This window comes from Convolutriloba macropyga, chromosome 12 (assembly GCF_964194025.1).
Source record: "Convolutriloba macropyga chromosome 12, txConMacr16.3, whole genome shotgun sequence".
NCBI classification, from domain to species: Eukaryota; Metazoa; Xenacoelomorpha; order Acoela; family Convolutidae; genus Convolutriloba; species Convolutriloba macropyga.
This window is the reverse complement of record NC_134479.1, coordinates 22,122,203-22,141,827: the sequence shown is the minus strand read 5'-3', so window position 1 is coordinate 22,141,827 and position 19,625 is coordinate 22,122,203. Positions and strand designations below refer to the sequence as shown.

The window sequence follows — 19,625 nt, the reverse complement described above, 5'->3', positions numbered from 1 at the left end:
AATAAAAACAACTTTGTTAATTTCCTTCAATACGCATGTGCAAAATGATACATATAAAATATCGAGCAATTTTACAGTTGAGAGAACATACGAAATCAGAATTCAAATTTTCATTGATTGTGTTACAATTAGTGAGCTCTGAACTTCATCAAAATGTTATAAACTTTTCGAGGTAAAGAATTCTTGTTGGAAAGATTATTGGACGCCTTCCGTTGAAAGGGCGTTTGTATTTTCTGAAGCAAAATTGTCTTAAAAGATGAAGTTGAGAATTTCAGCCTAGCCAAATTTGATGGGTTTAAGAATTCTGAAATGAACACCAGCTAGAGCTCTTTCTCGTTTGAAGAAATCTGTGATTAAACCAATAAATATTGCTAAAAGGTTCAACTTGCGTTGTGATCTTAGTCGAATTTTTGATAGTTATCGTAGAAGCTAACTTTTGACTAATGAACTTAATCTATCCCCCTCCTCCCCCTAGCTTAGTGGGCTTATATTTTTTTTACGCTCCCCAGGCGCACGTGCTATTTTTTTTATATGGTAACGTGCTATATAACAACATAATATGTAACGGGGAGTATAAACACGGGGGGGGGGGTATAAACACTGGGGGGGGGGGGGGGGGGGGTATAAACACTGGGGGGGGGGGGGGGGGTATAAACACTGGGGGGGGGGGGGTATTAATTTTCTAAAATTAATAGTTTGCCTACAGTCGGTGATGTTTTGGGTCTCCGATGTTTTCCAACAGCCAATGCAAACAATCTCCTGCTCCATGCACGACGGCCTAAAAGCTTTCAGGAATATCCTTTCAAACTAGCTTTTCCTTCACGAAAAATTACCCATTTAATTTTATAATCGTTTTCATAATCTTCACATTTTCACAAACTATCTTCATATACCCGTTTATGCCCATTTTCAATTTTCAGATCTGTTTGCTCCATTTGGATTGGAATTAAACATCTGATTTTTCGTAGTTAAATTGATGTCTGATTTTATTGTTATTGACTGTGGTTGAAACTAAAAGCCCTCGACAACTTAATCCACTAAGCCCTAATGTACAAAGTCTTAAAGCCTGAGTTTTGTCAGTTTGTCATGTTTCTTTTGATGTTGCTCTTTGACCTTCAAAATATTCTTTTCAGTGAGCGTTGTAAGTCTGGTGTCAACTTTGAAAATTGTGACTGGGGCAGAATGTGTATATGTTTTCATGGGCAGTGGTGTTGAAACTAAAAGCCCTCAAATAATGGCTACATTTTTTGGCGAGTGCTTGGGCAGTTTGATATTAGGTTTAAGATTCTACACCTAATACCTACCCGCTAAAAAAACTTATGGTCCTTGAGGAAACTTTATTGACCTTGTTAACTTAAATCTGCCCTTCCTTAACTGACCCTAAGCTACCACCCAAACAAACTTAAATGATTAATTGCTATCAAACGAAGTTTGTAGCAATTATAATATTTCTGTCGGTCTTTTATATGCGGTTTTTTGCTTGACCGATTTTTCGTCTGACCCATTTGACTTTTCGTCCTCAAAAACAGGACAAACAGGTAGCGCCCAGCGGGCATTAAGTGCTCTTAGAGCTTTTTAGCTCTGTTTCAGCCCAAACTGTTTCGGCGACTTATACTTATGGTGTGGAAAGCGGTTCTTAGACGTTGAACCCACTGTTGACCCCCCCCCCCCCGCGCCCCCCAATATCCCCCCTCCCCCATGGCTATCTACTGACGAACAACTGCTCGCTAAAAACACGCAAATTTATGCTAATTTTTCGAATTTTATCAGCCCGAGTTGTCGAGAAACCTGCTCTAGGGTTTGATAATAGGTAACTGCAGAGTTTTTAGTGGAAATTGAAATGGTTGCAACATTTTCACATCGAGAATTTTGCATTTTTGTGACAAAACTTGCAATTTTTTTTCTTCTTTGTTGTTTATTGTTATAATTCAAGTTCTTCCCTACCCAGAGACCTTAAAACCTCCTTAAGGGTCTGATAAAAAGTTACTGCAAAATTTCTACGGGCCGTTGAACAGTTTTCAACTTTTGAGTATCACATGTTTTAGCATTTTTTTGATAAAACTTGCATTTTGTTCAAGTTTTTCGAAAATTAATTGTCATTTATTAGTTTTATCCAACCTCAAGAGCCAAGGAACCTCATCTAGAGTTTAATAGGGGGTAACTATTTTAATTTTTCCCCTCTAGGATTTGATAATAGATTATTGTATAGTATCTAGATGTAATCGCATGTTTTTCAAGATTTTAACATCACAACTTTTAGCATTTTTTTTTACAAAACTTGCAAATTTTTCAACTTTATGAAATTTATTGTCAATATTCAATTTTTTTCAGCCACAGGGGTTTGATAATAGATTGCTGCATAGCTTCTGGTGGTAATGTTTTTAGTAATGTTTTTCAATTTTTTCAACATTTATTGTCATTGTCTACGTTTTTCCAGACCCAGGAGTCAGGAAACCTCCTATAATGTTTGATGATAGAATACCGAAAAATGTTTTTTGGCCATAAAATAGTTTTCAACTTTTATATGTCACAAATTTTACCAATTTGTTGATAAAACGTTCAAATGTTTTCAAGTTTTTTTTAAACTTTTGATTTTTTTATGTTTATCTAGCTTCAAGAGCCACGGAACTTCCTCTGGGATTTGATTTTATGTTAATATACAGTTTTAGATGTATTGGAATATTTCGTATTGGAATTTTCATCACAACTATTAGCGGTTTTTTTTCTAAAATATTTGTTTGCAATTTTATAGTTTTTTGAAATCGTTTATTATTTTTTTTAGTTTTCTTAGGGCCTCAGGAGCAGAGAAAACTCCTCTAGATTTTTATATTAGGTTACGGCATTGTTTTTAGTTGTAGTGGAATGTTTTCAAGATTTTATTAAAACGATTTCATGTTTTTTGAATGTTTTTAAATTTTTTCTGCACCAGGAGCCCAGGGACCTCCTCCGAGTTTTGATATTAACCTTCTTTCTGCATAGTTTCTGGAATTAATGGAATGGTTATCAATACTATAATGATTCGAGATATGCAGTTTTTGGATAAAATTTAAAGATAAAAAAATTTTCGAAAAATTAGCATGTTCCAAGTTTATGGATCTTTATGAGCCAGTGAAACTGTTTAAGGCTTGAAATAGGGATCCTGGAGACAATGAACTGGTTCTGAAGGCTTTAGTATCATTAAAATTAGCAAGATTTTTATAAAATTTGCAATTGTTTTTCAACTTTGTTGTATACTTTTGTCCTTGTCTGAGTTTAACGATCACTACTGGCCAACGAATTTTTTAAGTCTTGCGGATGGGTTACCTGACAGAAATTCAGAGACAAAATATGTTTATGAACATTTTTATTCACTGCAAAATTTGGAAACAGTTCTTTTGAATTTTGCACTTTCAGTTTTTTTCTATATGATTCAATTGCTAATAAGCCTAGAAAACTAGGGTTTGCAGAGTCGAATCTCATCATAGAAAATATTCCTAGCTTTCTCTTTGTGTGTGTGTGTTTTCGGTTGGGGTTTCTTTTTTGCTCTTTCTCGTTCACGTTTTATCTCTCTCTCTCTCTCTCTCTCTCTCACACACACACACACACACACACACTTTCTCTCTCTCTCTCTCTCTCTCTCTCTCTCTCTCGTTAACTCTTTTCTTGATGCAGCACTTCAGCAGATGTTGTGCCTGCATCAATCCCTCTAACCTCACGTCCCTTGAATCAAGCTAACGCTAGCTAGGTACTGACGAAGCCAACTGCTCACTGGTCGTTTGAGAACAATTCACCCGACGTTAGTCGGTTATGTTTATTAAGTTTTTAAATTAAATTTTGAGCTCAGGTATATTCATTAAGTTTATTCTCCCCAGTTTTTGCTGCCGGGGGTGATGGTGGGGAGAAACAACAAACCAAGTGCGCAGTTGTTCGTCCTCGTTTGTCTCGGCAGTCCCACTCACATTTAGCCTTCTTTATGAGTCCTCTTAAACATTGTAGTCTGTTGTGAGCGGCTGCCAAGTGAACAGGCTGTTGCCCAATGTTGTCGACCTCCCGGATGTTGACATCTTGGGCGATGAGGAAGTTGAGACAATCGAAGGCTTATAACAGAAAAGTTGTTGAGCAACTTACATGGTTTGAAAATTAGGTTGAAATAATTATGGTAGTAACTGTTGATATGCCTAGGTTAACTTTTTTTGAAAATTGTTTTTTTTTGTACCGCATACGAATACGAACCATATTAGAACATTTGCATGCGCTTCCTTCCCTCTCGTCTTTTTGTGAAAATATTTTTATTTTTGGGGTTCTGTTGGTTTCCACAGCAGCCTACGTTTTAACAGATTGGTAAGAGTAATGATTTAGAAAGGTTTTCTATTGCCTGAATGAAACATTAGACGTGTTACTTTGTTGTTACTCACAGTTCCCTGATATAGCAGAATGTTGTATGTTTTGGTTATGTTGTATGTTTTGGTATTGGAGAGGAACAATGTCCTGCTCTTTCCCAAGAGATAGCTTGAATGAGTACGAATATGTCTTCAGAAAAAGATGTTAAAATGATTCTGCAGATGACAGGTTAGCAATGAAAGGACAACAGATCACATTTTTTAAAAATTATTTTAAGCTTCTAATATTCATTCTAGAATGCAAAATTGGGCGAGGTTTTTCTTCCGGGATTTTCCTAAAATCAATGGGGGATTTTCTTAAAATTTTTCGAGGATTTTTGTAAAAATTCAAACAGATGCTCATGACTTAAACACAACTTTTTAAACACTAAACCTGCCTTTTTATCTGACGTAATATTTGATGATAAAATTCTGAATTAACTGCAGATGAAGCTAATATTACTTGTAGGTATGTCAAATCTAACGTAGTTAAGGGGACTATTCAACTGCATTTCTTCCTACATGTTATTCTCTGCTGTTTGGTCTAGAATTAAGTGTCTACCGAGATAAAACTGTCTGAAGAACGTGTCGATTTATAGCCAAACTTCATTTTCAGCTCACTTTCGGATCATAAATGAGCTTAAGACAAGCTTACGTCACAGACTTTTGTGGGCTTTTGGTTATCAACTCACATTCGGTGAAACTTGAATAGTTTTTAACTCTGAACAATACATGTCGATATAGGGGCCCAATATACTATGACAAACTTAGTTCTTCAGTAATTCAATTTCGATAGTTCTACAACCGAGCAAAATTAAAGTGGTTGAGAAAGTAGCGTTCAAACGTATACATAAGCAAGTCAAAAGTAAGCCTGTTCTCATATTGAAACCTGCTTGATACCAAAAGTTTTACGGTTTTTCAAGAAATAAACTTAACTGTTACGTACAATTTTACTCGATCACCGCAAAAAATTCTATTTGCCAATTGAAAAAGCAGAATATTGGAACATAAATCTTGATTTAATTTAAGACTTCCTTGACTTGTTAGACAAAAGTGCAATTTGATATCTCAGACGCAATCCAAAGTCGGTGGTGCTTAGTTATAACCGAAGCAGTTAAAATTGGTTGAGGCATTATTGCAGCAGTGCATTAAATATTAGTTATAAAAAAGATTATTAGTAATGGGCAATGTTCTGTGGAGTATAATTTGGTTCGTGTTGTTGATTTTCCTATTTTGGCCATTGGCTTTCTTCCTTTCGTTCTTCTACGTATTATTCCTACCATTCACTGCTTGTATAGGTGAGTAATATTTTATTTCATGGCAAACTTATAATCAATATTTTTTCCTACTTATATAAATGTGACAACCATGGGCCGGATCCACATTTTGAAAGTTTTCTAGCCCGGGTCCAGGTTTCGTCAAAAAATAATGTAAGATTAGCGGTGAATAGCGGTGAAAAAAAACTTTTTTCACCGCAAAGCGCCCGCATCTTTTAGCGTTGAATGCGGTGAATTTTTGTGGGATTTGCGGTTTTTAGCGGTGAATTTTTTTTCACAGCATTCTTAAGCGGTGGAAATTTTTTTTTCATTGTTTATAAGTTTTTTTCACCGCATTCATCGCATTGAGCGCAAATATTACACTTTTTATTCGAATTCAACGCAAATCTTACATATTTTAGCGATTTTTAGCGGTGCCACCTCGACCCGGGAGACCATTTTAGTTGCATCACTTTATTTCTAGAATTTTAATACAAAAGTACGCAAGACTTCAGCTCCTTTACAAAGCTATCAAGACATAAATCCTTTTCTAAATCTATAAAATGTAATTATGTTCATAATTTTACTACCATAACAAAAAAGTGTAGTTAAACACTTAAATTTTGAGAATCATATTATAAGCATATGATTGGTTTGGTCCTTGAAATACTGGTTGAAATGAGTTCTTAAAGAATTCAGATCTTCACTTGAAATCATTTGTATTTTCTTGCCTTTCATTTTACCTTATGTCGCTGCACTCAATCGTTCAAACATAGGTGATCAAATTTCACATTTTACTCGTGTGTGTGTTACACTTCCGTCTTCTCGCTTTTGAAAAGGTCGTTAAAACGCTGAAAATTTTCAACGTAAGTGTAGTGCTGAAGGGTAATTAGAAATTCGTGTTTAAGTAATGGCTGTGATCTTACAATCTAGTACATTATTAATGCACAATTTATAAAGTTTTCAATTTCCGTCAATTAGACAGTAATATAGAGTCTACCCTATGCGAAGAATTTAAATATTTGGTATGGTTTTGTTTTTGTCTGAAATCAAGGAACTAACACAACATAGATTGAATTGTAAGCTTTTAAAGAGGTTTTTAGTATATTTTGTTTATTTGTTGTTCTCAATTTCGTCTGAATTACGGGGAAACAACGCCAAAAGGCACTTAAGGAGGCTGTTGTCATAATGGACAGTCATGTTCGAACACAGAGAAGCTCAAACGTGCTTTCGTACAAGTGAATTTGATGGTTTTTCAGGTGGGTGTACAGACTTAGCTGACCTCGTTCTCAAAGGCATCATGCTGAGCAAGAAGGCAGCCAGCGCCATGATGGACGGAAAGTCCTCTCTTTAAGTAACAAGAACTAATTCAGGAAAGAGTTTTCAATTTGGATCGGTATCCTCTACTCACAGTAACTATTCAGTCCACTCTTCATTAATGATAATTTTATATGCTTTGATTTGAAGTTTATGAAATTTTGCAGCTTTTGATGAAAATTTTCTATCTCAGTTATTGCTTGATTTATATTTTGGTCGGTGTGTGGGTGTTTGCGACGAAGAATATGAAAAGATTAGCTTGATTCCAATATAAAGTTTTGTAAGTTAATAATGGGATAAAACTATATAATAAATTAACAATATTAATATTTTAGTTATAACCGAAAATTCTTTATTAAATCTGGGATTAATTATTTTTGAACGACAAACGATTGACGTCAATTGGTAATAGAAGAGGTGATATGAACGGCACATTGAACGGTAAATGAAAAAGTGATATGACAAAAAATTTCGCTCTTGAAAAATTGTTTTTCTTCACCATCATAAAGTGCAAATGAATAGCAACAGGAATGAAACTCGTTACAAGTGAACCATTGCCGTACAGCTTTTGTCACAACGTGTTAATTTTTATTTCGACAATAATCAATTTTTAATACCTGATTTTAGGGGGAAAAATAAGTGAAGTCGGCAGATGTCTCAAAAACAGCTTCGATGCTATGTGTTTTCTTTATCACATTAAATTTAGACTTCGTTGATTGTGTGAAAAAATTACTGTTTTGGTAAGTTGGAACCACTAAATATTACACTGCTATCGAAAATGATGCATTATAAAGATTATTCATCTTTCATACTATTGGCGAAAAAAATGAAAATTTTTTCCAACGACGAGGCTTGGCTATTCGAAAACAAAATTGGTTTTGTAATACCACTCTACAATTTTTTTAAAAAAAGATAATATAATTTGAACTGTTCTGATATCAATGGGCCAATATTAAAAAAAATGTTGCATTACAAAATATCACTGCTAACAATACGGGAGAAAAACTTCGAATAAAACCCCCTTGAAATAGAGAGCATAAATCAAAACAAATTTTTGTGGAATCAACTGGATTTAACTATAACAGACACACAACAAAAACAAAAAACACTTAAAGAAAAATTTTGTTTTTTTTTGCGTTTATATAAAGAAGTCTTTGGCAAATAGATTGGTACTTGTGTATCAAGTGCAGTTTTTGCATTTATCTTCGTTTTTTTTGTTCAAAGCACTATTAATTTTTTTAATACGGCAATCAGATGTATCTGGGCGCCGCTTCACTCACAAAACTCTGCAACTATAACTTAATGGGTTCAATGTGAAATTTTAACGGCTTTCAGTAAAAACAAGATTATCTTGTGTTGTACACAACAAGCAACCTACAGATTTTTCAGCCTTAAAACTTATATAGTAATTGAATACGACGTTGACAATTTTTACCGAGTTTTGCGCGCTAGTTAAGTGGCAAATATGGATAGGTCACAGTCTTCATGAAAAACCGCATAGCAGAAACATTTCTTGCAACACTCTACATCATAGAGCCATAAATGACCCTGTACTAAAATGGTTCTCTTGGTTGCATTTTCCCTCTTTTTCATTATTTTCCACTGCAGTTTCAGCTTAACATCAAAACTGAATGAGATTACGTAATTGAATGAGACTGAACGGGCTCTGGATTGTATCAAACATCTTACTGAATCGACCATCATTAAAACTAAATTTCAGCTGATTTTTTTAGATCTTTAAACCTTTCTTAAAGCCCTTTCCCTTTTTGTCTTCGAAGTTATAGTCAGGAGAAGATATGTCCATGCATAAAATCATCGAGTTGATTTCGTAGAAGATTGTCAGAACTAGTTGTTTCCTATTTTTTCAGTCCCCCTCCCCACAGCCCCAATCCTCCTTATTGAATCTTTGAAGCTAACAATTCATAGAGAGGTTTGCTTGTTGAACCTTTCTCGCATTTTGACATTGAAAGACAACCTAAGAAATAAAGAAACTCGGAAAAACTGTACAGGTCTGATCCGAATCACGATACAATTGACAATTCATACCACCCCGTTCATCTATCTCTTAATACCAATAAAAAGTTGCCAGTTTCTGTACTTCCCCAACAATAGTAGTTCTAAGGAGCAAACCACTAGCAGTGCAAGAGGAAGCACCTTATCCGAATCCTTAACTGGTTTAACACAGCAGATGAGCGAAATAGCGAAATGAGCTGAAGTAAGCGAAATGTTTCTTCATTCAAGAAATAAGAGGAGGCTCTTGCTTTCCGAGCTAAAATATTAGGACTCTAGGGAAAATTTGGACTTTTGGCAAAAATTCTATCCTGAGAGGGAATAATAACCATCAACAGAAAACCCTCATTTAACTCGAAAAACTGCGTCTAATGGAAAACGAAATACACAATCGAATAGGAGACTCTAGCTCCGAAGCTCTTCAATCCAACGAAGCAAAAGAGCTTTTACAGCTGCAGTCTCCTCCAATTTAACAACTGCCGGGCCTACTAAAATTTGCCCAAAAGATTTTTCCGCGCAATCAATTGCTCAATTTCCGATCAATCTCAGCGGGCAAAGACTTCTTTAGGAACAATAATGAACCAGGCCAGTTGCTAAGCTTTGTGCCTTCTTGTTTTTGTAGTGCCTCATCAAAGTCTTAAAAAAGCATAGAAGAGAGAATTTGGCGTTAGACCTATTGCTGCTGGCAAAAATAATAAGGTCTCGATGCCAAGTTCGTCGCAAAGAAACAGCTTCCGAGACTGTAGAATTTCTTGGAACAAAACAGCTAGAAGTTGCTGTCAAGGGAGGAGCTGCAAGGAAACTTCATGCCAAAAAAACTTTCAGGAAAAATTTGAGAAAATGCCGGGTAACAGACCAAACTTATTCATGAAACACATTAAATCAGTGAAGCGTAGAAATATTCTCAGCACATCAGAATTTTTAATGCCTAGTATTTTTCCTTCGTCTCTTTTTAATAGTCCCAGCATGGTGATACGTTCTTCAATAGCTCAGTAGCTTAGAGTCAATTTGTGTTGTAACAAAGAGATCTTTTGAGGCTACTTTTGTTCTCTCTGGCAATCTGGCCTTTTGCTATTAAAATTGAAGAATTTATAACACTGCTGGTATCTTGATGACGGAATTGTTGCAGGAACTGAAGACGATCTGGGTAAAGCATTGGAAGTTCTAACAGTATCATGAGCAGAAAGCGGTTTGAAACTCAGGAAGGCTAAGTGCAAGCTATGGGCAGCTGAAAGCATGGACGAAATTTTTAACTTGATCGAGAAGAACAGCTTAGATGGAGTTGAAATTTTTGGGAGCTTTTACATGCTCTGATACTTATGTTTTCACTTGCCTACTAAAAGGCGATAAAAAATAGAGGAACTTCAAGACAAATTACCTTATATGAACGATTGACAATGTGCTCATTGTATCCTTTGCTATTGCCTCGGTGCCCACACAATGGTTTATGTTTTGCGACGCAATTCTCCATCAGAAGAGTCAAAGAATATCCTACAAACGTCGATTCTGTTCGGCGCCTAACTTTTGAATGCATTTTGGGAGTTTTATTGTCAGATATTTCGGGGGATCATGTACGCCCTCAAATTAGTAAAACTGGTGTTGGAAAAAATCAACTGATCAAGTTCAGGCTGCATATGTTTGCTATGTTTTTCATTCCACTGTACTTGTAAAAAAAACCAACAGGCCATATTTTAATAAGCCAAAAAAATTCTCGTTTGTTATAATGTGAAAGCTTGACCACGCATACTTTTGAAAAGATTCAGGAAAAACTTTGATAACTCAGCTTACGACAACTTTTTGGTTATCCGCAGCCCCAATTTCACATTTTTATCACTGAGTTTTCACTTATCTCCCAATGAGTTCCGCGTTGCTGTTAAGTATCGACTGTTCGTTAAGTTGTACGAAAACGCCAGAAAATGTCCTCTCTGTATATCTGGGACCTTAGACGTAACGGGAGATCATGCCATTATCGGTGTGATATGATCGCTCGTCATGATCGTGTAGAGACAACAAAATTGATTGGGAGCCAACTGTGCCCCATCTATGAACAGAAAAATTTACTACCAGACCGCGACCACAATTTCACATTGGTCGACATTTTCTTAACTGTATGGAATGTTGATCAAAAGCAGCACTGGATGTTACCGTAACCTCTCCCACGTTACCACGCTCTATCACAAATGCGGCGGAGAAGAGTGGTTTTGCACTTTCAGCTGCTGAGGACAAATAGTTTGAACAGTACTCCCAGAAATGTAGCATGGTTAGCCTGCTCTGTTATCTGTAGCTTTTAGTAGGGTATCGCAATTACTCTCTGTTACAAAAGTCCGCAAGCCCGTTGGCATGCTCGAAATTATAGGCACATAAAAAACGCTAGCTACTTTTTCATTCCTTGTCTTAACCCTTAGACGGGGATTCTTCGTCAAATATTGTACCACCAAATGAGAGGAAACAACAGAGTCTGATGTTTAGGTTTGCAACAGATTCTTTTTTGACAACTCACTCAATGGGAGTAGATCTCTTTGTCTCTCTTTAAAAATTATTTCTCATTGTATCTATCGTAAGTCAGTGATATGAAAATGTTGGACCTCATACAGAGAATAGCTGGAAAGTTATCAAAAAAATAGCGAGCGCGGTTCAATTTATAATTTAGACTGAACTGATATTTATAACAATAATTGGTCATGAACCAAGATTTTCCAGTGAATGAATGAATGAGGTTGATTATTATTTGTCCTAACATATCAACAAAGTTGATCCACTAACCCAAAACGGCTCGAATTGGGAGAAAACACAATTCAGACAAAACACTCAACTAAATCCCTTAAATGTTTTTGTTTTCATTGTTTACTCATCACTTCACAGATCTGGTTTCATTAGATTCCATCTGACATTGATTCTCATTTTGTCGGGATAACTATAAAAAATGCGGTGTTTTTGGCAACAATTTCTCAGCAATACGCAATAGACTGAATACTGGATAAAGAGTAAGCACGACAAAAGGCAATCATTCTTCCAAGTACATTATTTATTCTACATTATTTTTTTTTTAAAAAAAGTGATATAATAACACAGTCCCATGACCAATATTTGAAAAAAAAATTCGGGGTCTTACCCAGTAATTCAGAAAATAATCAAATCCTGAATGAGAACATGCCGCCCGCTTCATAGTCTTAGACTGATCCATTCATACCCACACTCAATGCTCCGGGAAAACTTATTGTACACCCTTGGAAAACAAAAGAGGATCAAGAGTCTGAAGCGGACAACTTGAATGAATGCTAAAACCATTTAAACACTGAATATTTTAGTTGCTACATCCATCCTAGTTTAATGCAAGTTTCGCCTAATTTCAAACATAACTGTTAACTGGTATTCTAATTGGCAACCGTTTTTCAAACTAAAGGACTAGAGTTAGCTGTTCACTAATAACCAGAAAGCTTCTTCGAAAAGCAAAAACATGCTTCATAACGAATACTCAATGATTATGACCAAAACAAACATTAAGTTTTTTTTGAAAGTGTTTCTGTGTTTATGAAAATTTGCTTTTCTAGCGGTTTCACTACTGTGAAAGGCAACCATTTCATCCATTTCCTCCATTTCCTTATTTGATTCAGTTCCAAATTAGATTTATTTATGTTTGATATTGAATGATTTGACATCGAAGTTGCCTACTTGTTTTCTGTTCATACTTTCTGCACTGATCATACCTTCTGCAACTCCGCAACTAAAGCTTTTCATCGTTTTGTCGTAAACAAATTCGTTTGTTGACGTATATACCTTATTGTAGCATCCAACTTTTGTTGCTTAAGTTAATTTCGTTGTCTAATGTTCCTTGTTGAGGTTGACTACTTAAAACTTAAAACTAGTTAAAACTTAAAAGACATCGTTTTTTTTGCTAAGCGAAGCTAGTCAATATAACTAATGGGCCGAATTGCCCCGCAAATCACTCCAACAACACACCAATTTAATAAACCTGATTCGTCCAGCGAATCAGCATTATAAGAGTAAATGGTCTAAACGCGCCGCGAATCAACAACAAAATCGTAGCAAAAAATTTTGTACCACATGGTGCCGTCAGCAGGACCCAGGAAAAATCTCTTTGCCAATGATCGGTTTTAGTAACGACCACTGACAACCGCCCATTCGCTGGAGAGATGGATCACCCAAGTAAAGCTAGCCATTCCTACTAAAGAAGGAATAACGCTGGACATACTACTTCTTGCAAAACCCTCAAATGTAACCCTTCTAACTGAACCAATTTCTGAACAACCCATCGGTAATTCCACTGAGGCTACAGAACGGGACTACCAAAATCAAATTGAGCTGAGAGCTCAAATGTCAGAAAAAAGTCGAAGCTGGAGTACTCTCTCGTGACCAACCCTGAAACCTTTGTGACAGAAAATGCGTCTCTCTCCTCTATATGAGCATCGGGACCGAGGGGAGACGGATTTTAAACCGTAAAGGCCTCATGCAATCATCAACGAAACAACAATAAGAGAATTGTCGAAGCTAGTGGAAATACCTTTCATTAGACCCCGTAACATTACAATGGATAGATGTCTTTTTCTTTCAGGAAAACAAAAGAAAAGCGGAATTGTTGAACAATATTACAGAATACAAAAGAAACAACCAAAAATTGCAATTTAGCAGATTCGAATAAACTATATTACAAGACGTGTTTACAACCAAATATTGGATACAGAAATTCAGCGACATTTTTTTCTGAGAAACTCAAGAGTCAGGTACGGCTCTACAAACAGCCGCGAACAATGATATGTGACAGCAAAATCAAATAATTATAAGTAACGAGACGCAACTCACCATCAGTACAGTGCAAAATAATAGAAGTTTTTCGCACCGCAATTCAACCCAATCAAAACAATCCGCAATACAACAGACGAAATCAGTCAAACCAATGTAGGAATTGTGGCAGACCACGACAAAAAAGCCACAGACAAAACTGCATTGCAATGTGAAACTAAGGAAATAACTGTGGAACCCCAACCATTTAATTTTGAGCTGCAGTTTCAGCATAACATCAAAATTAAATGAGGTTGCGTAATACTCTATCCCAATTCAAAATGATAGTGAGTAAGCACAACAAACGAAGGCGTTCATGTTTCCTTGTACATCATTTATTGTACATTATTTTGTAAAAAAGTGATATAGTAGTACAGTCCCATGACCGATATTTGAAAAAAAACTTTCTAAGGTCTCACCCGTTATTTCAGAAAAGAATCAAATCTAAAATGAAAAGACGCCAACCGCTTTATAGCCAAAAACTAATCCATTCATGCTCAAAGCTTCACAAAAAATTCTTGTACGCCCGTGAAAAATAGATGAGGATCAAGAGTCTGAAACGGAGAACTTGAGTAAATGCTAAATCTCTTCAAACATTCACATTGGTAAAAAATATTTGAATTGCTTCATCAATCTGAGTTTAATACAACTTTGCCTGATTTTTGAATTTAACTGTTTTCTGGTACTCTGATTTGCCCCCGTTTCTTAAACTGAAAAGAACAGAATAAGCTGTTCACTGTTAACAAGAGACGTTCTTCGAAAAGGAAAAAAATGCTTCATAATGGATACTCCATAGTTATGATCAAAACAAACAGTAAATAGTCTTCGAAATTGTTTCAGTCTTTCAACTTTAAGATCGCCAATTTTAAGATATTTTAGGAATATTTTTTTACTAATATCTGGGATTTCCCTCACCAAAGATGTAAGCAAATTCTGTTTTTTTATTTGCAAAATTAATTCCGCTAAATTCGCGGAATTCACTTTGAAATTTCTAAAAACCATCCTGAGAGAATCGTCTCATCATGCAAATAGATTAATAGAAATTTCAAACTTTTACAAAAATTTCCGTTTTCTGTTAAACATATCTATATTAACCGATTATTGTTTAAACAGCAAAAGAATTGGTTGCATACCTCCTGATTGTGCGGCGTAGTGTGCAGGTGTGCGTCCACTGTCATCGGGGGAGTCCAGATCACAATTGAAAGAAGCTAGAGTAGCCAGTACTCTACAGTGGTCTCTGGACGCTGCCAAATGGGCTGGAGTTTTACCCTGCGAGTCTCTCATACCTAATAGGGCTCCTAAAATAACAGTTTCAGATCGAAAGTGAACAAAGTTGAATTTTGCACGCATGATTCGCATAATTATTTAACCTAATATAAGGTTAACCTAATGTAAAATGTAAAGACCTAAAATTATGTTTTATATATGATCATAATCTACAGGGCAACAAGTAAAAATTCTACTTTTCTGAAAATTTTTAATGTCAAAATTTACTAGGCAACATTAGCAATTGACACGGATCGTGAATGCAAACACTTTTAAGTAAAATCATAAAATCATAATAGAAATTGTAAAAAGTTAATGTCCAAAAAACTAGAAAAGACGCGTATATTAATGGGGCAAGAAGAGGATCAACAAAAGTGCTAAAGTTTCATATTACATGATTGCTCGAAGATTGAGTTTTTGTCAAAGAAGATGCGATGGTTAAAAAAACGAATGAAGATAAACATGAGGCATGTGTTAACTGTTTAACTTTTTAAATGACGCTAAGTTGTTAAACAGGACCAAGATTGATGCTATATTTTTAGTAAGCTATGCGGGACTCTCAACTCAATTAAAAATATTAGATATAAATATCACCAACTGGATTTGGCTAGTTCCTCCAGACATTCCCACTCTCCGTGAAATGCAGCCAGGTGAGCCGGAGTTTGTCCCTGGCCATCAATGACGTCATATCCACTTACAACAGTGCACAAGTATCTGACCACGTGACTATGTCCTCCAATGCACGCTTCGTGCAGGGCTGTTCGACCAGCTAAGTCACTTTTCGCATCTACGTTGGCACCCGCCTAAAAAGTGTAATTTATGAACAAAAAAAATGAAATTTTCTTCAATGCACTTTTGACGTTCTACTCTTCCCTTGATTTTTTTTAATCTCGGGACTTACTAACTCTAGGGTTTCATTTATGTATTTTCACGGTTATACATGTATACGTCTATGAATGAATTTCTTGATTCACAGAGATTTTTAATTGATTTTTATAATCAGTCTTCAATACTAATAATTCTTTTAGTGAGCCAAATGATTAAAACAATTTTTAGAACTGAAATTGAGCAGCAATAAACAATTGAAACAAATTGACCGACAGACTGAAAATCAAACCTCAATTATTGAAAAATTAAATAACTTCACAAGTAAAGTCGTATCTTTCTTATGTTGACTCTGCTTTCAATATGTTATGACTAAAATTAGACATACTTTATTTATCTATTAAAAGCGCATTTTTTTTTGGAAAAACTTATTTAGTTCATAGTGCAGTCATTTGAGCTAGACAATGAGCAACTTCAAAGACAAATGCCAGTTAACTCAAATCAGTTTCTTAGACTGAGGACAATACGCTATGAAAATAAACACAGAAATTCTTCAGAACGAATTTCTCTTACAAAAACAAAAAAAAACTAAATTTAGTAACAAACGAACCCGGGTCTCGGTTAAAAATTATATTTCACCACAGAGCGCTTGCATTTTTTAGCGATAAATGCGGTGAAAGCCGGTGAAATTTTGCTGGAACAGCGGTATTTAACGGTAAATTTTTGTAAGACTTGCGGTTTTTAGCGGTGAAATTTTTGTTTTCACCGCTCTCACCGGAACTCTTGCAAAAATAAACCGCCCTACACGCTTTGGAACCTCTCACCTCCTGCAGGACAACACTTTTTTTATTCCATTGCTTTATCAGTGACTTACTTCTAAAATATTTCTTGTGAATTTAAATCAGATTCAATAAACGTTATGGAGAACAAATGCATTGAAATTGGAAGATTTGTGGTTTCTAGCGACATTTTTTTCACCACTTGAGCGGTTAAGAAAAATAATTTGCCGCTATCAACGGAAAAAGGTGAAAATAAAAACTTTATTTCTATAAACCGCGAATCTTACGACAATTCATCAAAAAATACACTGAATTTTATCTGTAAATTGACGTGCGGTTTTTAGGAGTAATTTTTTAAATTTTTTTTCATCACCTTCATTGATCATAATATAACTTTTTCAAGAAAATCTACTCCATAATTACTCGACGTTTTAGACTAACCATATATAGGAGAACTCTGACTAATTTGTATTGGTTCGGGTAACTCTTTGTTTCGATTAGACTCCACTACTTTTGAAAAAACCAATATATGCAACCGCATAGGGATGCAAAACTAACTGTTTCTAGAGAAACTGCATCAAAATGTTTTTGATTGAATTTAATTGAGTATTGATCTCATTTGACGCAGAAGCTGTAATGAAAGACCTTTTTGTGAATTATATGCGTTGTTTTGCTAAAAACAATTCTGTGAAAAAAAAGACAAAAGCCTTCCAGTTGTCTGCTGGTTGCTACAAAAAAAATTAAAATCAAGGAAGCACAGTATGCCGACCCCGCTTATCCACAATTTTGGACAAAGAACTGGTCAAGGAATATAAAATAAGCTTTCAGTTCAAATAATTAGTGGGCCTATTAAATAATGCCAGATTAGTGGGCCTATGAGGCCTCCCATCTTTGCTTTAATTTTTTTATTTTAGTTTTATTTGACACAACTTTATTTTTAATTAATAGTCTACAAAAAAAACGAGAGATACGAAACTTTTTAGAATTTCATAATCTGTTCAAAGGTAATCGATGTATCACCTATTAAATACAAACCACTAAACAGACTGAATAACGCTTCATTAGAGCGCCCAAGATAACCACAAGAAATCTACGAGACACGACAGTTAAAAAAATAAAATAGCAACAACAAACATCTACATCCGAAACTAAATGTCTTTTTCTGAAAATTATTACGAATCAAAATAGCTCAAATAAAATTAAAATTGAGTAATTACGTCACTTCGAAACATGGGACCAGTACCCGATGAGACATTAAAATAACAAAAACGTCAAAATTAAAGAAATAAGTTTGCTTTTTTAATACAAATATTTTCAATAAATGAGAACCCTTAGATACACCGTTCCAAACTAACAAATTAATTGTCCAAAAAAAAAGAAAAATTGGGAAAGCTCAATAATGCATAGTTTGTTATGAAATTTTACATTACTTAATATTACTTAAAAGTCACAACGATCATAAACTTTTGACTAAAAAACTGTGTAATTTTCCTTCGAATTTTTTGAAAAGCCTGTTGGACCTGTCAGAAGTACGCGTTTAATTGATTTCTTCTTTTCTTTAATTCACGTATTTATAAACTAATCTTATGCGATAAGTAACCAAAAAGTTACATGGTTAAGTAAAGTTCATCCTTAATGTATTAAGTAACCTATAATTCGAGCTGAGAAATCTAAATTTCATTAAAAGTTCCAAATCAGTTTAGTTTAGACAAAGTTAGAACTGCCATTACTTTCATTATTTATCAAGATCAAAATTTTTTAACTAAACCGCTTATAAAAGCCCTAAAATACTTAGTCATTTTTCTTTCATTCGAATTTAATTCGAAACTTCTGAGAATTAACCCAAGGTAACTACTTTACTATAATTTATTAACTTTTTTTTAGTTTCGTAAGATAGCTTAAGTTAGAAACTCCATTTCAAAACGTACAAAATAGCAAAAAACGCAAAAAATAATTAAGAAAATCATCGAATGATTGCTATCCGAATTTTTTGTGGGTTTTCCAAAAACGGCGATAACACCAAAACTAGCCTTGTTTTTGTCATTCATCCATTAGCAACACGTGTTTCTTTCGAATTTTATAATTATAGATAGTTTCACCAAAAAAAGTCAATACACCAAAAAATGATGCAATTTAGATAACTATCAAGTTAAATTAGCAAAACACAAGTAAAATATTAATTGAAGAACATTCTCGAAGAATGCACAAGCAAAAATTGCTATCGTTGGAGTTAATAAAAGTTTTAGGCAAAATTTGATCGTTTTTTGATGAAAAAAGATAAGTTTTGATAAATTTAGCAACAATTTCAGCCAAAAATTGGATCAAATAGTTCAACAACACTCTTCTTTGTTTAGAGGTAAAACCAGCAATATTATCTGAACAAATTTTAACACTGGCTAAATTGCCAAAAAAATTGTGTAAAACTACAAAAAAATGTGAACAATAACATGGTCAGTCAGATTGTTTATCAATTAATAATCAATATCGATTAATAGCAGCATATTATAGACCTCATGGTTTACTTTAAAGATTTTTTAAATTACAAATGATTTCAGCTCAACTTTCAACGGAAAGCAAATCTGTTTAAATTTGTCTAAAACTGACCCCCCCCCCCCCCCCCACCCACACTCCTAAACGAAAGATATGAAAAAAAGTGGCCTACTAACCTTAATACATTCCCGGATTATATCGAGTTTTCCAGCTTGACACGCAAATAATAATGACTGTTGATAGTTTAGCATTATATATAAAATATCATATTTGAAAACAGATCAAACGCGTTTTTAACGTTAAACAAAATAACTTATATTACAAAAACGTGCATTGACGTAGCGTTTGACGTTCAAACGAACAAAAAAATGAGCCAACAAATAATACCATTTGCAGTAACAGTATAATCATATTGTTCTAAATAATTTTTGGCTATCAGCAAACAAAAAAAATAGCAAAACAACATTTTACGATGTCATTTTTTCTTGAATTTGATCACGACCTCAGAACTATTAACCGCTGAA

The 19,625-nt window shown here is 34.7% G+C and overlaps 2 protein-coding genes across 2 annotated transcripts in view; one reads left to right on the top strand and one right to left on the bottom strand.

Moving 5' to 3' along the window:
• The window catches only part of LOC142350361 (uncharacterized), a 187,519-nt gene that overhangs the window by 39,393 nt on the left and 128,501 nt on the right, over positions 1 to 19,625 (top strand). The window lies entirely within an intron of this gene.
• On the bottom strand, positions 701 to 19,445 carry LOC142350731 (uncharacterized). The gene is made up of 5 exons (XM_075402674.1): positions 19,278 to 19,445; positions 15,606 to 15,810; positions 14,875 to 15,039; positions 3,892 to 4,076; positions 701 to 778 (listed from the first exon to the last, which is right to left on the bottom strand). The coding sequence occupies exons 1-5, from the start codon at positions 19,350 to 19,352 to the stop codon at positions 701 to 703; spliced, it is 708 nt and encodes a 235-aa protein (XP_075258789.1). The 5' UTR covers positions 19,353 to 19,445.